At 36.2% G+C, this 14,656-nt stretch overlaps 1 protein-coding gene across 2 annotated transcripts in view; it reads left to right on the forward strand.

Moving 5' to 3' along the window:
* Nucleotides 1-14,656, forward strand: part of PRKDC (protein kinase, DNA-activated, catalytic subunit) — a 199,660-nt gene that overhangs the window by 24,520 nt on the left and 160,484 nt on the right. For both annotated transcript variants that reach the window (XM_045849401.1, XM_045849402.1), the window contains 9 exons: nucleotides 3,942-4,088; nucleotides 5,400-5,564; nucleotides 6,392-6,560; nucleotides 6,898-6,947; nucleotides 7,523-7,648; nucleotides 8,701-8,853; nucleotides 12,422-12,537; nucleotides 13,037-13,196; nucleotides 14,171-14,257. In XM_045849401.1, the coding sequence (XP_045705357.1) occupies nucleotides 3,942-4,088; nucleotides 5,400-5,564; nucleotides 6,392-6,560; nucleotides 6,898-6,947; nucleotides 7,523-7,648; nucleotides 8,701-8,853; nucleotides 12,422-12,537; nucleotides 13,037-13,196; nucleotides 14,171-14,257 (1,173 nt within the window). The remainder of the gene's footprint in view (nucleotides 1-3,941; nucleotides 4,089-5,399; nucleotides 5,565-6,391; nucleotides 6,561-6,897; nucleotides 6,948-7,522; nucleotides 7,649-8,700; nucleotides 8,854-12,421; nucleotides 12,538-13,036; nucleotides 13,197-14,170; nucleotides 14,258-14,656) is intronic.

A 14,656-nucleotide genomic window follows, 5' to 3' on the forward strand; every position in this document is an offset into this window, starting at 1 on the left:
CCTCACTTTTTTGGTTAGAGCACCACTTGCTGAGAATACTCTTTCTCCTCATTGACCTACCTTGGTACTTTTGTTAAAAACCAGTAGAACAAATATGGATGGGTTTAGTTGCGTACTTTGTTTTGTTCCATTTTATCTTTTTGTCTATCCTTACATCTACTACCTCACTGTCTTGATTACTCTGTATATTAAGTCTTGAAATAAGTTACTTGATGTCTTCCAACCTCTTTTTTTCTTTTCCATTATTGCTTTTATTATTATGCGACCTGAGTTTTAAAATGTAAACATTACTCTTGTAGGAAAGAAATTTGTATTTTTTCATGTAATACCTATATACAAAGAATATTTTTTAAAGAGATAATTTTTAAAAAGATTCTATGTATTTATTTTTACAGAGAGGGGAAGGGAGGAAGAAAGAGAGGGAGACAAACAGTGATGTGTGAGAGAAACATCAACTGGTTAGTTGTCTCTCGCACACCCCCAACTGGGGACCGGGCCCTCAACCCAGGCACATGCCCTGACTGGGAATCAAATTGGCAACCCTTTGGTTCCCAGGTTGGCACCCAATCCATTGAGCCACACCAGTGAAGGCCAAAGTTTTTATGAAAAACACTGCAGGTTAGTTGTCTATACTTCAAAAAATATAGAAAGGTACAAAGACGACTATTAAAATCTTCTGAAAACTTGCCACCAAGAGGAAAAAAATCACTATTTTTGTGGTGATACTTTTAGATCTCCCCCTCCCTTCCTCTGTCGCTCCGTCTGTTTTATTCTCCTTTTGTTCTTGTGTCCATACAAGAAAGGAATGAGGCCAGAGGAAGAGAGATATCTCGATATAGAGGCACATTACTTATAATTTTTGTAGCCTTAAGACTTAGCTGTGTTGAATATGTTTTTCTGATAGCACACTGAAGTCTGCATGATTAATTTGTAATGGCAACATAGTTGATATATATCATTATTACAAGCCATAATATTTAAACCTCTTTTCTACTATTATATAATTGTTTCCAAGTTTTTTGCTACTATAAACAAAACATTTGGATAAAAATACATTAAAAGGATGTTTGTTGAAAGTACAAAAATAGAAAAATGAGCAATGTTTTAAATTAACAAACATTATAGTATATTCATAAAATAAAAAACTATTCTATGATTACGTAGGTAATGTTTGTTTACTTTTTGAGGAAGATGTTCATGATATGTTTATGGAAAAAGAAAGTATGAAGCAGTATGTATGGTATCCTTTTCTTCTAAAATAAATAGGGAGAAAAGTGTCTAGAAGAACGTGTGTTAAAGACCTGTTGGACTTTGTGTGAGGTTGAAGCATGGAGATGAAAGGTGTCTTTTCTGTGCCTTTGATAGTTGTCTAGGTTCTTTTTATCCTAGTCATGAGAGTCTTTGTGCTGAAATTGGGAATGCTTTTTGAATGCTTATGTTCTTGCATTTAGGGTGTTGTTAGTTTGGTAGATAGTGATCTATTTACTTGCTTCTATAAGTACTTTTTTTCTTTCCTCACCTAATTTAAGCCTTGTAGTCTATGGCTTTTTTTAAATGAGATGATTTGTCTTTCTGAATGTTAGTACTGAACTTACTTTGTGCTGCTAATGAGGCTCCCAGTCTGTTGATGACTTAGCCTTCTGGCCACTTGGCTTGCATACCTAGGTGTTACCCTATAAGTCACAGATGAGCTCTCAGGTGATTCAGGTGATGAGCTTCATCAGGGAGCTTAATTGAAAACCTTTTTCTTCTGGCCAAGATGGAGGCATAGGTAGATATACATTGCCTCCTTGGGTAACTAAAAGAAGGACAACAGCAAATTTAAAAACAAAAAATAACCAGAACTGCCAGAAAATTGAACTGTATGAAAGTCCGACACCCAAGGAGTTAAAGAAGAAACATTCATGCAGACAGGTAGGAGGGGCGGAGAGGGGCAGCCTGGCAGAGAGGACTCACAGCAAGGCAGCTACTGGAAGATGGGTGGGCAAACTGGCAATGGCTGGTAGACTGGGTGGTCCCATATTTGTGTGTGGACAAACTGGAAGGAACAACTGGGGAGTGAGACAGGCTGCAAACCAAGGATTCCAGTGCGGGGAAATAAAGCCTCAAAACTTCTGACTGAAAAAACCTGTGGGGGTTGAGTTGGCGGGAGAAATTCCCAGTCTCACAGAAGAGTTCATTGGAGAGACCCACAGAGTCTTAGAACGTAACAAACCCACCCACCTGGGAATCAGCACCAGAAGGACCCAGTTGGCTTGCAGGTGGTGGCGGGTAGTGGTGGCAGAGAGCTGAATATGTGGCATTGTTCCCTCTCTGACTCCTTCCTCACAAACAGCGTCACAACACAGCAAAGTGGGTTGCCCTGCCCAGGCAAATACCTAAGGCTCTGCTCCTTACTATATAACAGACCCACTGAGACAAATATGGCCCAAATGACCAAAGAGATAAAGCTCCAAAAAGAGAATTAAGCAATGAAGAGAGCCAGCCCATCAGATACAGAGTTCAAAACACTGGTAATCAGGATGCTCACATAAATGCTTGAGTATGGTCCCAAAACAGAGGAAAAAGTGAAGGCTGTGAAAGGAAAATGTATAGAGAACCAACAGTGAAGGGGAGGAAATGGGGACGCAGACGAATGATCTGGACCAGAAGGAAAATAAATATTCAATCAGAAAAGAATGAAGAAACGAATTCAAAAATACAAGTTGAGGCTTAGGAACCTCCGGGACAACTTTCAATGTTCCATCATCTGAATTATAGGGATACCAGAAAAAGAAGAGGAAGAGCAAGAAATTGAAAACTTATTTGAAAAAATAATGGAGAAGTTCTCTAACCTGGCAAAGGAAATAAACTTCTAGGAAGTCCAGGAAGCTCAGAGAGTCCCAAAGAAGTTGGACCCAAGGAAGGACACACCAAGGCACATCATAATTACATTACCCAAGATGAAAGATAAGGAGAGATTCTTAAAAGGAGCAAGAGAAAAAGAGAGAGTTACCCACAAGGGAATTCTCATAAGACTCTCATCTGATTTCTCCAAAGAAATCTTGCAGGCAAGAAGGGGCTGAAAAGAAATAATTGGAGTCATGAAAGGCAAGGACCTACATCCAAGATTACTCTATCCAGTAAAGCTATCATTTAGAAGGGAAAGGCAGACAAAGTACTTCCCAGATAAGGTCAAGTTAAAGGAGTTCATCATTACCAAGCCTTTACTATATGAAATGTTAAAGGGACTTACCTAAGAAAAAGGTGATCAAAACTCTGAGCAGTAAAATGACCACAAATGCACTAGTATCAACAACTGAACAAAAACAAACAAAGCAAACAACTAGAGCAGAAACAATCACAGAAATGAAGATCACATGAACAGTTATCAGCAGGGAGGGGGTGAGGAGAGAATGGGGGAAAGGTACAGGGAATAAGAAACATAACTGGTAGGTACAAAATAGACAGGGGGAGGTTAAGAATGGTATAGGAAGTGGAGAAGCCAAAGAACTTACATGTACGACCTATGGACCTGAACTAAGATGGGGGAATTGCTGGTCGGAGAGGGTACAGTGTGGGAGAGAATAAAGGGGAGAAGAAAATGAGACAACTATAACAGCACAATCAGTAAAATATATTAAAAATAATAATATAGAGACCAAAAGAAAAAGAAAACCTTTATTTCCTCCTTTTTTTCCTTATATCTTCCAGCATTTCCCTGGTCTTCTCTAGGAAAAATGCATGACATATAATAATGCTTTATTTAAGGGATGTCTTTCCTGAACTTGGTGGAGACTAAGTAGATTGAATCAGTGGTTCTTTGTGAATAAAAGTACTTGTATGAAACTATAAAACACATTAATGCTACCTAATTGAACAGTTCTAGCCTTTCTTGTTTATATAGATTGTCTTGATTTGACATTATGTTTTTTAAAAAATTTAATATTATGCAATTGCAGGTGTCTTTTTTGGTGGCAAAAGATGCAGAAATGCATAAGAGTAAGCTTCAGTACTTTATGGAGCAATTCTATGGAATCATCAGGAACATGGATTCAAATAGCAAGGATTTATCTATTGCGATCCGTGGATATGGACTTTTTGCAGGAGTATGATTCATTAATTTTCTCTTAACTGTTTAGTTTTATTTGAGAATTTAAAGGGATATAATTTATTGCATTTTTAAAGTATCTCATACCTGTGACAATATCATCGTTACTTTCTTTATTGTTGTTTAGTGCCTACTATGTACTAGGATTCTGTATATCTATTATCTCTAATCCTTGTAAGTCCTCTCCAGGCATTTAGGGTTATTATTTCACTTTACAGATGAGGAATCTGACACCTAGAAAAATTGAGTGACTTGTTAAAGGACACAGTTGATAATAGACAGAACCAAGACATAAATTCAGGTGTGAAAACTAGAAACACCATGCTTTCTTCCACTATGCTGTATTGCCTCATTTATGAAGTAGTATTGTAGTTGATGGTATTCAACATCTTAAAAAGAAAAATTCTAGTGACAGAAAGAGATATATTTATGAATAGTGAGAATACTCAGTTATTTCCCTCTTAGTGGGTCTATTCTATTTTATGGAGAAAATCACTTGCTACTTCTCTTTCTACAAATTTATCCTTTCAGTGTCTACTCCCTTGTTTCAGAGAATGATAGCTCATCTTTCTAGCCTTCCCTGTCACTATTCATTTTATGCCTCATACTTCCTCATTTTCTTCCATTTGTTTCTGCTGTCTCCTTTAAATATACTTAGAGCAGAAGAAATAATATGTAAGAAGGTTCAGAGGTAAACGAGACCATAGAATTTTCAATTCTAACCAACTTCAACGTGTTCACCATAGTTAGATATGTTCACAGTGTAGCTAGATCATGATAGACAAAGGAAGGCAGGAGAGAGGACTCTAAAAACTAGTCAGATCCTCAAGGAGGCTAAACTAAATCTGAAATCTAAGGAAGCCTTTGGGAAATTTGAGGCTGGGTAGTGGCATTTATCAGATTTGTGAATTCTAAAGATAGCTCATAGTGTTCAGTGTGGTATAGCAGTGTATTCCAACTTTGAATTTAGTTCTTAGCCTCTCCTTCTGGGTGACTAGCCTCAGGGGGTCAAGGACTGCATCTTATTTGCCTTTAATACCAACTATCTAAACAGTACCTAGAATATAGTTGAAATCTGTAGATGTTTTGTCTATGAATAAATATTTAGAATGTTTATTTTAAAAAGCATTTTTTAAAAAACAGGTTGTTTAAAAAAGCATTTTTATAAGATATACTGTATTTTATATCTGTATTCTCCATTAAAAAACATTTTAAATATTTAGTTTATAATCATGGCTTAATAAGACACCTTCAATGTTATTTTGACATTCATAAGATTGATAAAAATTTATATTTACCCTTCCTAAAGTCTTGCAAAGTTATCAATGCAAAAGATGTAGACTTCATGTATGTTGAGCTCATTCAGCGCTGCAAGCAGCTCTTCCTCACCCAGATGGACACTATTGATGACCATGTTTACCAGATGCCAAGCTTCCTCCAGTCGATTGCAAGTGTCTTACTTTACCTTGATGCAGTAAGTGGAATAATTAATTAAACTGAGCATTAATCTCAGCTTTCAAATAATGTGATGGAGTTGTGTGAATTGTACACACTCAGCAAAGACCCTGTTATGATTAAGGTGACATTTTTTAAAACATTTTATTTATTTATTTTTAGTGAGAGAAAAAGGGGAGAAGAAAGAGAGGGAGAGAAACATCAGTGTATGGCTGCCTCTCATGTGCCCCCTACTGAGGACCTGGCCTGCAACTGATGCATGTGCCCCAACTGGGAACTGAACCAGTGACCCTTTGGTCTGCAGGCCAGCGCTCAATCCACTGAACCACTCTAGCCAGGGCTAAGGTGATATTTTTAATTAGTATTTTGTGTCACTAGAATTTATAGTCATAAAACTACTTTTTGTTAATTTGTTTCTAACAGGTTAAGATTGCTGCTTGGGATAGAATTTCATTCTAACTATCATTGAGAAGGTTTTTCTATGATTTTAAAAAATGTAATCACAGTTATAAATGTTAAATTTATGCCCTGCCTAGGTAGCTGAGTTGGTTAGAGTGTTGTCCTGATATACCAAGTTTGTGGCTTCAGTCCCTAGTCAGAGCACATACAAGAATCAACCAATGAATGCAGCCTTAAGTGGGACAACAAATTGATGTTTCTCTCTCTCTCCTTTTCTATTTCAAATCTCCAAAGTTTTTAAAATTGTATTAGTAGATGGAGATAAGTAAAGTTTTTCATTTATCTAATATATATCTAGTTAAGTTGTAATTACTTTGAATATTTATATTATTCCCATATTTATTTATTCCCTCCCCTAACTTTTAGTTTGCTCTCCATTTCTGGTAGGTTCCTGCGGTGTATACTTCAGTTCTGGAACATCTCATAGTGGTACAGATAGACAGCTTCCCACAGTATAGTCCAAAAATGCAGTTGGTATGTTGTAGAGCCATAGTGAAAGTTTTCCTAGCCCTAGCAGAAAAAGGACCAGTTCTGTGGAATTGCATTAGTACTGTAGGTAAGTTTGGAATTCTTTTTTGTTTCTATGATAATGAATAATGAACACTTCACATGTTATATGATATAGATAAAGAGCATCTGCATGCCAAATTCTTTTGTATCCTTTGATACTTTGGTGTACCAAAATCTTCTTCTGTTTAAAAGGTTTTTTTTAAATTTCCTTGTGCTTCTGAATCTTTATAGTCCCACATCTAAAATTAAAGATTTTAACAAACTTAGAGAAAAAATTGAGAAGTAAAGTTATATTAAAAAAATAATAGCTGTCATTTTTTGTTGGGTGTTTGTTTATATTTTTCATTGTTCACTTCATTTTCGTTTTCATTTCCTTTTTTCAGTGCATCAGAGTTTAATCAGAATATGTTCTAAACCAGTGATCCTTCAGAAGGTAAATTCTTCATCTAATGGTTTTTTATTTTTTTTTAAATTTTAATCATTATTCAAGTACAGTTTTCTTAATCTAATGTTTTGAAAATTAGTTCTTTGTCACTGAAAGTTAGAAATATTACTGTGGTTTGCAGTCTGTTAATATATAAAAGTAGCCCTTTTAGCTAGTAGCCATGCTTTACATTTTGAAAAGTGTAGGATGTAATCCTTCTATATTTTTTTACAGGTGAATAAACTCCTAAGTTATGAAACATCCTTAAACATAAATTTTGTGTTATATACACATTTTTATAAGAAAGAAATATTTTCTCTCTCTTAATTCTAGGACATTATATTGTACTTAGGCATGTTATGGGAGGCGTATCTTAGTTACTTGAAATTATAGGAAATAGAAGAAACATAACTTCTTTTCAGCTTCCTTTTTTATTATGCTTATATAATCTACTTCAATCAAATTATAGTCTCTTACTGGTAGCTGTTTTAGCTTAGAAAATTCTGGAAATAAGAAAGTTCTGGCAGCAGAGTTTATTTTGTTGAATTCATTAGTAAATATTGGGATGATGTCTTCTTGCCCAGGGTACTGAGTCTGAATTGGAAGACTTTCGTGCATCAGGAGAAGTTAGAACTGGCAAATGGAAAGTGCCCACATACAAAGACTATTTGGATCTGTTTAGAAATCTTCTGAGCTGTGACCAGATGATGGTAAAATGACAATTTTAAAGCCATAAAGTACCCTTCTTCCTCTTTATCAATCTGCATATTTTATGTACTTAAGACTTACTTATTTTAGAATTATATTTGACTTTTAATAGTTTATTTTTAAAGTTTTTCTTTTAATAGATCCAATGAATAATATAACAATGTCATCATTATGGAAGAGCTATTCTTTTTTTGTTAAAGATGAAGACATAAATCCAGTTTAATTTGTATGGAGGAAATTGGTGTATAGCTATTATGTATGTAATAAATAATATATAAATATATTGAAGCCAGGCTCTGGCACCATTTTAATATAAACTGACAAAGCCTTTAATAGGCTAGGAAAAGCAATTTTTGTCAGTAGATGATTCCTATCTGGTGAAAAACATTAGGGATTTTTAATTGTTTTTTTACTGAGGTAAAAGAGCAGTGTTACTAATTTAACCTATATAAGGTAAAACATTCCTTTCTTAAATGATATAGATAGCCCTATATTTTGAGGTTAAGTTCCATAGAATATTTGACTGAGTAAAGGCAAAGTAATTGGCTTATATTTTTGGAGTGGTAGAGTAGTTTCACTTTTAAGGAAATGATAGATTATATTTTAAAATCCATTTTGAGGATATACATTATTTATCGACGTGTGTATGTGCCTATATGTACATACACATGTACATGTCTGTGCATTTGCACATACACACAGTATGTGTGTATAGTATACATGTGTATACACACAAAACCAAATGAATTGAGGCAAATGATTTAATAAGGATTGGCCTAAATCTTCTCATTTACTGCCTGTCCTTATTTACTATTTGCTACATGACTGGATAAGTTGTATCATCTGACCAAAATGATATTCGCCTAATAATTTAAGAAGGTGTCTACAATTTGAGCTTGAAAACTTCCAGATAAATCTGTTACAGTGTACACAGCAGTTTTCATAATACCTAAAAATGCACGTATATCTGTATATATCAGCATTAAAAATGCTTATTTAGTATTCATTCTGATACTTTTTGCACAAAATTTTGACATTTATGATTTTTTTAAAGGATTCTTTTTTAGTGGATGAAGCATTTTCATTTGCGAATTCCTCCCTTCAAAGGCTGAATCGTTTGCTATATGATGAATTTGTAAAATCTGTTTTGAAGATTGTTGACAAGCTGGATCTTACGCTAGAAAAACAGAATGTTGGGGAACAAGAGGTTAGAGCTTCTGTCACTAATAATTTTGCATTGTTTGTGTACCAACTCTGTAAGGAGAGCACATTTAGAGAGTATTGCAGCAAATTGTTGTCCTGTTGATTTTTCTATTTTAATAGCCTAATGTGTAGAAAATGTTTTCACTAGATTTTCCAAAAAAGTAATTTATATGTTTACTATGTTAAAACAATTTTTAAAATATATGTTATTGATTATGCTATTACAGTTGTCCCATTTCCCCCCTTCATTCCCCTCCACCCTGCACACCCTCTCCCACCAACATTCCTCCCCTTTAGTTCATGTCCATGTGTCATAAGTTCTTTAGCTTCTACATTTCCCATACTATTCTTGCCCTCTCCCTGTCTATTTTCTACCTACCATCTATGCTACTTATTCTCTGTACCTTCTCCCCCTCTCTTCTCCTCCCACTCCCCTGTTGCTAACCCTCCATGTGATCTCCATTTCTGTGATTCTGTTCCTGGTTGTAGTTGTTTGCTTAGTTTTTGTTTTTGTTTTAGGGGTGGTTGTTAACAATTGTGAGTTTGCTATCATTTTAATATACATGTTTTTGATCTTCTTTTTCTTAGATCAGTCCCTTTAACATTTCATATAATAAGGGCTTGGTGATGATGAATTCCTTTAACTTGACCTTATCTGAGAAGTACTTTATCTCCCCTTCTATTTTAAATGATAGCTTTCCTGGGTAGAGCAATCTTGGATGTAGGTCCTTGCCTTTCATGACTTGGAATACTTCTTTCCAGCCCCTTCTTGCCTGTAAGGTCTCTTTTGAGAAATCAGCTGACAGTCTTATGAGAACTCCTTTGTAGGTTACTGGCTCCTTATCTCTTGCTGCTTCTAGGATTCTCTCCCTCATTTTTATCTTGGCTAATGTAATTATGATGTGCCTTGGTGTGTTCCTTCTTGGGTCCAACTTCTTTGGGACTCTCTGAGCTTCCTGGACTTCCTGGAAGTCTATTTCCTTTGCCAGATTGGGGAAGTTTTCCTTTATTATTTGTTCAAATAACTTTTCCACTTGTTGCTCTCCCTCTTCCCCTTCTGGTACCCCTATAATTCGGATGTTGGAACGTTTAAAGATGTCCTGTAGGTTTCTAAGCCTCTCCTCATTTTTTTGAATTTTTGTTTTCTTCATTCTTTTCTGTTTGGTTGTTTCTTTCTTCCTTCTGATCCACTCCATTGATTTGAGTCCCAGTTTTCTTTCCATCACTATTGGTTCCCTGTGTATTTTTCTTCATTGCACTTATTGTAGCCTTCATTTTTTCATCTAATTTGTGACCAAAGTCAACCAATTCTGTGAGCATCCTGATCACTAGTGCTTTGAACTGTACATCTGATAGGTTGGCTATCTCTTGGTCACTTAGTTGTATTTGCTGTGGAACTTTGATCTGTTCCTCCATTTTGGCCATTGTTTTTTTGTTTGTTTGTTTGTTTGTTTGTTTTTTTAATCTTGTTTTGCCTGTTACGTATAAGGGGCGGAGCCTTAGGTGTTCACTGGGGTGGGGCAACCCAGTCACTGGGTTGTGACACTGTATGTGGGGGTAGGGTCCAAGAGGGAACAATGGCGCCTGCTCCACTCTCTATCGGATCCCAGTTCTCTCCCCCGCTTCCCCCAAGCAAACTGGGCCCTTCGGGTGCTGATTCCTGTATGGGTGGCCCTGTATAAGTTCCAAGACCCTGTGGGTCTCTCCAATGAACTCTCCTGTGAGGCTGGGAGTGTTTACCTGCCCCTCAGCCCCCACAGGTGTTTTCAGTCAGTGTTTCCAGTCGGTGTTTCGAGGCCTTATTTCCCAGCGCTAGGACCCTGGGTTGCGAGGTCTGTTTCGCTCCCCAGTTTTGCCTGGCTTATCTGTGTGCAGATGTGGGACCGCCTGGACAGCCAGCCACCTCGCGCTCAATGCCTCACTTCACAATCACCACCTCACTGGGTCTGCCCATTGCTACCGCACACCCAGGGTCTGCCAGTCGCCACCTACTCACCCAGGGTCCACCTGCTGCCGTCTTTCACACCTGGGGTTCCTTGCATGCCCGGTGCCACTGCTTTTTGTGCCCCCTCTCCGCCCAGCCATCCAACTCTGCCCCTCCTACCGGTCTGGATGAATGTGTCTATTTTAACTCCTTGGTTGTCAGACTTCTATACAGTTCAATTTTCTGTCAGTTCTGGTTGTTATTTTGTTTCTAAATTGTTTTTGTCCTTATTTTGGTTGTGCAAGGAGGCACAGTGTGTCTACCTACACCTCCATCATGGCCGGAAGTCTAAAACAATTTTTTAATGAAAAGTTGTTTGCTAGGCTTATTTACTATTTATTCCTTAGCAACACTGAAGAGTCAAATCTCATTTTGTGCAGAGATGACCCTGTAGTAGGATAGGAAAACCTGAGATTCCTCTTGTTCATAGCTAAGGAAGCTCCAGATTCGGGCTGCACAATGTTAAATCGATTCTTGAGAATATACACAAATCGATTGTAGAATATACACAGTAGTCAGAAGGGGAAGAATGCAGCCTCCCTTTTCTCTGTACCCAGTTTTCATGGCTTTTGGCTGCCAGCTGGGAGTTGCTCTGCTTACATCTGGAGAGTTTTAGCAACAAAACACTATAGTAATAAGACTAGTGTCAAAGGGCTTGAGTTTTAGTAAAAACATCTAGTTTGCTTTTGAGCCCGGTGACTTTTTTTTTTATGGACTAGATGATGATTGTTTGAGTTAGTGCATATGCAATTCCATGGTTATACTATGAAGTTAGACAAGAGATAATGGGAAGTATATGCAGAGAATAATAAACAGAAAAAGTTCATTTGTCACATGGACTTTATTACATTTGTAATCAAATTTTTCTGCTGGTTGATGGGAACACCAATTGTGTTTTGTTGCTTTTTATGCCTTGTGTATGTCTGAATAATTAAAAAACTTGTCAAAAGGTACTTTGTGGAACTGCATAAGCAAACAAACCTACTTTTTAGAGCATGCATGTTGATCATTTTTTTTGTCTTCAGTGGCTTCCCTTGCACTTTTATTTTCTTCATGTTTCCTGCCCTTCTTGCTTCATTGCAGCAGGTCAGGTATGCCACCTATGGTAGCACATCCCAAATAAAGCATTCCTAACTAGTTGTTTAACATTTCTCCCTAAATTTGATAACACAGCTTAATATTAAGTTACTGTTACTTAATACTGTTAATTATTTCTATTTCTTAGTTTGAAACTTCCAAGTCATTATTGGTAGTTTGTAAAACTTCAAGTTTTAGAATTCTATCTCTGTCAAAGCCTCATTGCTAGCTCCTTTAAGAAATGATATTTCTCCGTTTGTATGTTTGTTTTTGTACCATTTTTATCACTTCATCATTTCCCATGTATCCTTTTATTTAATGTTTTCTATGCATTCCATCTTTTTTTTCAAACTATAAGCTTTGAGGATCCATCAGTACTTTTTTCACTTTTGCATCCCTTCCTTATAGCATGAGGCCTTAACTGTGAAGTCAATTGGTCAGTTATTTCAGTTATTTGTTGAACGAATGTGTGATAGAATGGTACAATGTTTGTTTTGGTACAATTTTTAAGGATGAAAATGAACCTACTGGTGTTTGGGTGATCCCAACTTCAGATCCAGCAGCCAACTTGCATCCTGCTAAACCTAAGGATTTTTCAGCTTTCATTAACCTGGTGGAATTTTGCAGGTATCTTAAAAAATGTTTATTTATTTATTTTTAGAGAGAGGGGAAGGGAGGGAGAAAGAGAGGGGGAAAGCCTGCAGGTATTTTTTTAAAATTCTAATTATTTATGAGTGAAAATGATCAGTTATTGGCTGTAATATAGGAAATCCTTACATAGATATAAAAAATAAAATAGCAAAAGACATATAATCTAATTGGTTTATATGAATCATTAAAATAGATCTAAGTGTACCAGCTTGGAGATATTATTTTAATATTTAAAAGATTCTCAAGTAGGAAACAAAGGAATATATATATATACGCACACACACACATCTAAAAATGTAATATAATAGAACCATAGACCTTTTCATTATTTGCCATATAATTTCAAAGCTCAATAAAAATAATGACAAAAAATTTCTACATTAAGCTCTTCTATTTTAAAAAATATTTTATTGTTTATACCATTCTAGTTGTCCCACTTTTTCTCCTACAGTAAACTTTTAATTTGTTTTTACAGAGAGATTCTTCCTGAGAAGCATGTAGAATATTTTGAGCCATGGGTATACTCATTTGCATATGACTTAATTTTGCAATGTACACGGTTGCCACTTGTTAGTGGTTTTTACAAATTGCTTTCTACTGCTGTGAATAATGCCAAGAAAATAAAATATTTTGAGGTAAGTATTTTAATTTAGAGGACATTGAATATGCCTGTGTTTTTTTATTTGTTTAGTTATTTTTAAAGATTTTATTTATTTATTTCTAGGCAGAGGGTAAGGGAGGGAGAAAGAGGGAGAGAAACATCAATTTGTGGTTGCCTCTCAGGCACTCCCCACTGGGGACCTGGCCCGAAACCCAGGCATGTACCCTGACTGGGAATTGAACTGGTGACCCTTTGGTTCGCAGGCCGGTGCTCAAGCCACTGAGCCACACCAGCCAGGGCTCCTTGTGTTTTTAGATTGCATGAGTGTATAAAGACATTATAAAATATGAGATTATAGCATATTGCACTCTAAAAATCTAAATTTATTATGTATTTGTAAAGATTGCTGTGTGAGTAGCAATTGGATGACACTCTTAAAAACGTTAACTAATAGCATATTCTGTTCTGATTTATAAGCACCTAGCTAGTTATGGTATGTTAACAGAGGTTTTAAAATGGGATCCTAGGACCAGCATCACCCGCATTACTTGGGAAATCTAATACCCCTTCCAGGCTTACTGGAAACACTGGGACAAGGCTCAGCATCCTGTGCTACCAGGCCACTCAGATGGCTAGTGAAGTCTGAGAATAACTGGATTAGTTTACCTAAGGCTCCAGTCAGTCATGAGCAGTCCCACTAGTTAATTACAGGATGAGCAGGGTTCAGTGCTCCTAAGTGCATGTATTAGAAGATGGGGAAGAAGGAATGGACGTAGGCCTGTGGCTCTTGATCAGCCATCCACCTCCCACCTCTGCTCTGTTTCTCACTGGCTTCTGCCTGAAATGTTTTCAGAGCTAGTTTTTCCTTCTTTTCCACATGAGATGTTGGCAAAGTGAAAATGGATTCATCCCTCAGAAGGAAGGCTGGGAACTACTATTTTAAAGGACACAGAATTAACTGATTATTATTTGTTGTATTAATTTATAATTTACTATTTTATTCAACAGGGAGTTGGTCCTAAGAGTCAGAAAAAATCTCCTGAGGACCCAGAAAAGTATTCTTGCTTTGCTTTATTTGCAAAATTTGGTAAAGAGGTAATTTTGAAATGATTTATCCAGTGTTATCATGGACTATTTAAAAACATATTAACAAATTCCTAGTGATCATAAATGGTTTATTTACTTAAAAATTTGTTTGCAGATCAAAATTAAAGGATTAAAAAATACTAACACAGGAAGCCATGGTGCTACAAAAGTCCCTTGAGTTTTCTTAAAATAATTTGGTGAAAACTCTAAATTAGTAGATTGTTTAGCTTTTCCATATATGGGGATTTAATGACTTGAAATGAACTTTTTCTAGGTTATTTTTTAATTTGAAAATGATCATGGCCATGTCATCTAGAGGCTACATAATCATTTTAATAAGTAAATATTTTTTAGTTGATTTTCAAAGCACAAGCTCTATTCAGGTGCACAGCACTGTCTTTCTTCTTC

This window comes from Phyllostomus hastatus, unplaced genomic scaffold (assembly GCF_019186645.2).
Source record: "Phyllostomus hastatus isolate PE091 unplaced genomic scaffold, TTU_PhHast_1.1 phas_contig_65, whole genome shotgun sequence".
Taxonomy (NCBI): Eukaryota; Metazoa; Chordata; class Mammalia; order Chiroptera; family Phyllostomidae; genus Phyllostomus; species Phyllostomus hastatus.